The sequence below is a fragment of the Priapulus caudatus genome, unplaced genomic scaffold (assembly GCF_000485595.1).
Source record: "Priapulus caudatus unplaced genomic scaffold, Priapulus_caudatus-5.0.1 Scaffold1576, whole genome shotgun sequence".
In the NCBI taxonomy this organism is placed as follows: domain Eukaryota; kingdom Metazoa; phylum Priapulida; class Priapulimorpha; order Priapulimorphida; family Priapulidae; genus Priapulus; species Priapulus caudatus.
Window position 1 is genome coordinate 48,860 of NW_014578637.1, and position 3,627 is coordinate 52,486.

Here is a 3,627-nt window from a genome sequence, read left to right on the forward strand (position 1 = left end):
AAGTACAACTTCCCGTCACTATGATATTGATAGTAATGTAAATAACCCGACAAGACTGTACATATGAGTGTATGACTGTCTGCACTGCAAGATCAAGGCTGCACTGCAAGATCATAGATTCGACTAGCTCCAAGAAACGGTATTGCTAGGGTTAGAATACTAGGGTGTATTGACGTTAGTCACACAGCCTGGTCGGGTTAAGATTCGACATAACACGGCTACCGACCACCGCCCGGTATGTAAACTAATTTGTAAAGCTGCATCTACGCTTGTTACATACTTATTTATAGTCGTTAGTCTGCCCATAACAAAATTCGACTTTCCTTATAATTAGATGACCTTCCGATGAAAAAAATTCCAGCTGCGGCTCGTCATTATTTAACGAATCAAACGACGAACAATAAGAAACCTTTCCATGGTTATAACATAGACGCAAGACGCCATGCTATCAATCCATGTGCATATAGACTGGTACCCGGTCGACAGTTCCACACGCTACACTACGTGAGTGTAGCGATATGCCGGAGTAAAAGTGGCGAACATGTACCAGTCTACTATGCCTATAATCTCGGCGTTCGTTGCGCCGTCTATCGCACGCCATATGTACTACACTCATCAACAGAAACAAACAAAGAAGAAAGTGCAAATTCGTTTTTTACAGCAAAACGAGCGCGCCGAGTCGCCAAAAAAGTTATACGAGCATTTCAAGCAAATCTCAAGCTACATGGGTAGTGAAATCGGTCGTCCAATCGCCAGAACTGCTCAACTCAGCGAACTTGCTGCTTGCCTTACATATGTAAACCCGTTGAAGGTGATGGAATGGGGGCGGCGAAATCGTGTTAGAATGCCGCCAGGCGACGTTGGCGCGCTTCGCGCGGATATCCGGCGGCAGACTGTCCAGAGCATCACAAGTTTAGTTACCATGCAGATCTTACATTTTTGCCGTTCCGGAGACACTCGTTTTTAACATTTCCGTTCCAGTGCATCGTACTTTAGAATACGTTGAAGCCGGACCGTAAAGGCATGCATGCAACGCAACTCAAGGAGCTGAAGGATAGAAAGTGTAACGGAGCGGGTTTCAGGCTTAGCTCATTAATTACTGTTAGTTTAGGCGTGACGCCGTGCGGGTCGCGTTGGCGACGAGCCAGCGGGAAATATACGAGAGAACGACGATTAAATTCCGTGCGCGCGATGCAGCGGGTGTGGGTAATAATGGAAGCAATAAGGTAGCTAACGACGTCAGCAGAGAGGCCGGAGTGCGGGATAATATATTATAAATTTTTAAGTGGAAGGGAAAGAATTCCAATAAGGAACAACAGAAACGGGGACCATTTAATATAGACTCAATAACAATTAACGATGTTATCATTCAACAACAGTCAAAACTGTCACTTTCTCAAGTTACAAATACAGAATGAAACGCTCTCACTCTGTCACTCAATCGAGTCACTGGAACCTCTGGCACACCTTTTACCGTTACGTTTGGCCTTAGGTGCCCGCTAGTCTTCAGGTCACTTACACTTTTGTCATCACTGCTGGATTTATTGGCATCTAGCGCATTTTCGACTTGTGTGTATTCCCCGTTGTTTAAAGAATGTTTATTCTGAACATGATTATGTTCTTCGGGTTCTTTCGCACCGTCCATGTTATGTAGACTGGTACCATACTTGTATCTTGTATCTTGTATCTTGGCTCTCTTTCTTGTATTTCACAAGGCACTCGGTGCATCGAAGTGCGGGGATTATCTAGAGAAAAAGGAGATTAGTGCCGCCTCTAATTCTCTAAATATTAGTGTTTCGAATCACCAGAATTTTCCGCACATAAACTAACTCTGGTTTCAATAACCCGTGGTTGTCCCCTCTCCAGCCTTCTATTTGTTCACCATCCCTATATCTATTATAGCAAATGTTTAAATATGCATTTTCGACATTTTAATAAATTTTTATTGAAACCAGAATAATTAATAGTACAATCTTTTTCATTCAAAAATGCCCAGCCCACACACTGATATTCAAGGAAAGTGTATCATTTAGCCCCATGCCATTATTCTGCCAACCTGGAGCCAGTTAACCCGATGTCGGGCCAAAGTGCAAGCCGGGGGTCAGGCCGATATTGGCAATGTCGGGCCAATATTATTGGTGCCAAGATTAACCGATATTGGGCCAATATTGGCCTGGTGCTGTTGTGCTGTCTGGGTATATGCTATATGCTAGTATATCATTATATATGCTATATATTGCTATATCATTATATATGCTATATATTGCTATATCATTATATATGCTATATATTGCTATATCATATATCATATATGCTATATATTGCTATATAAAAGTGACTTAGCATATGAAGTTGTATGTGGTAACTCTGACTTTGTAACACACTGTGTCACAATTCAACGAGCGTGCAATGTCAACCATATACAGTTGTAACATATAATACAATATATTGCCATGTCTTTGTAAGCGTTCATTTGTTACCATGGTCTCACTATGACACTCATTTACATTGGGGTGCTTGTTTTGCTATGCCTTCAATCGAACTTCTAACACTACTATGACGACTAAGTATTGAAATCTACAGATTTCTAGATTTAATCGGTCATACAATGCTACATTTCCATAAGACCATAGACTTTTCTTATTCCTAATTTCAACGGCATTATTTCAGGCAAAATGGTACTCCTCTGCCTCTAATGTTTCTACGTTTTCCACCACACATTTCTTAAAACTATACTTCAAACTACAATAAACAGAATTTGTTGGTGGAACAGTAAGCAATTTCCGATTAAATATTCCTCTACTTCGTTATACGCTATTCGCTGCCAAACTTAGGAACAGATCGACAGTTCGAGGAACAGAGGAACAGACTGAGGAACAGATAGAGACAGCTGACAGAGGAACAGATAGAGGGAGGGGGAGAGAGAGGCGCCGTTCAAATTTCGTAGCGTTCTCACTCATGTGTATAATATAATCTGGACAATTGGCAGCCCGGATCCGCGCGAAGCGCGAACAATGGCGCGTAGCGGCACACTGAATCATATTCCCTGCACTGTTTCAAACACCTTCCTCAGTTCCCTTTGGGTATACGACAAAGCCCTATAATCGCTCAATTGAGCAGTTGTGGCGATTCCACAACTCTTTTCACTACGCACGTAGCTAGAGATTTCATACAAATGGTGGTAATTATTGGTTTGCTGCTCGGCGCGCGTCGTTTTTCTGTAGAAAACGAATTTACCATTTTTGCTGTTTCATGCCCTGACATTATTTTGCAACTTATGGCGTCCCATAGATGGTGCAACGAGTCCATGTACATAGCATTTTCAAGTCGTTCTTCTACACAACGCTCGGCTTACTCAGCTAGACTGCTGCCCGGTGGACAGTTCCACACGCTAGTGTAACTCACTTCAGTGTAGCCAAAGATAGTTGGCTGAGTGAAGGTCGGTACCAGTCTAGCCCTGCAATCGTCAGTGCCGCTTCAACTTCTCGTATCTATCTTGAAGAGACCAATGTGATGACAATATTTGTATGTGTATTGACAATATTTGTGACTATATTACCTGCTCATTGTTTGTATATAGGTCACGTCGATACGAAGAGCGACGCAGCAGAAATAAGCTACCAGGCT

At 42.3% G+C, this 3,627-nt stretch overlaps 1 protein-coding gene across 1 annotated transcript in view; it reads right to left on the minus strand.

The window, feature by feature from the left end:
• The window catches only part of LOC106817044 (N-alpha-acetyltransferase 38, NatC auxiliary subunit-like), a 9,118-nt gene extending 7,456 nt beyond the window's left edge, over positions 1 to 1,662 (minus strand). Inside the window, exon 1 of the mRNA XM_014821692.1 lies at positions 1,520 to 1,662. Coding sequence (XP_014677178.1) covers positions 1,520 to 1,645 — 126 coding nt within the window. The 5' untranslated portion in view covers positions 1,646 to 1,662. The remainder of the gene's footprint in view (positions 1 to 1,519) is intronic.
• Between the last annotated feature and the right edge of the window lie 1,965 nt (positions 1,663 to 3,627).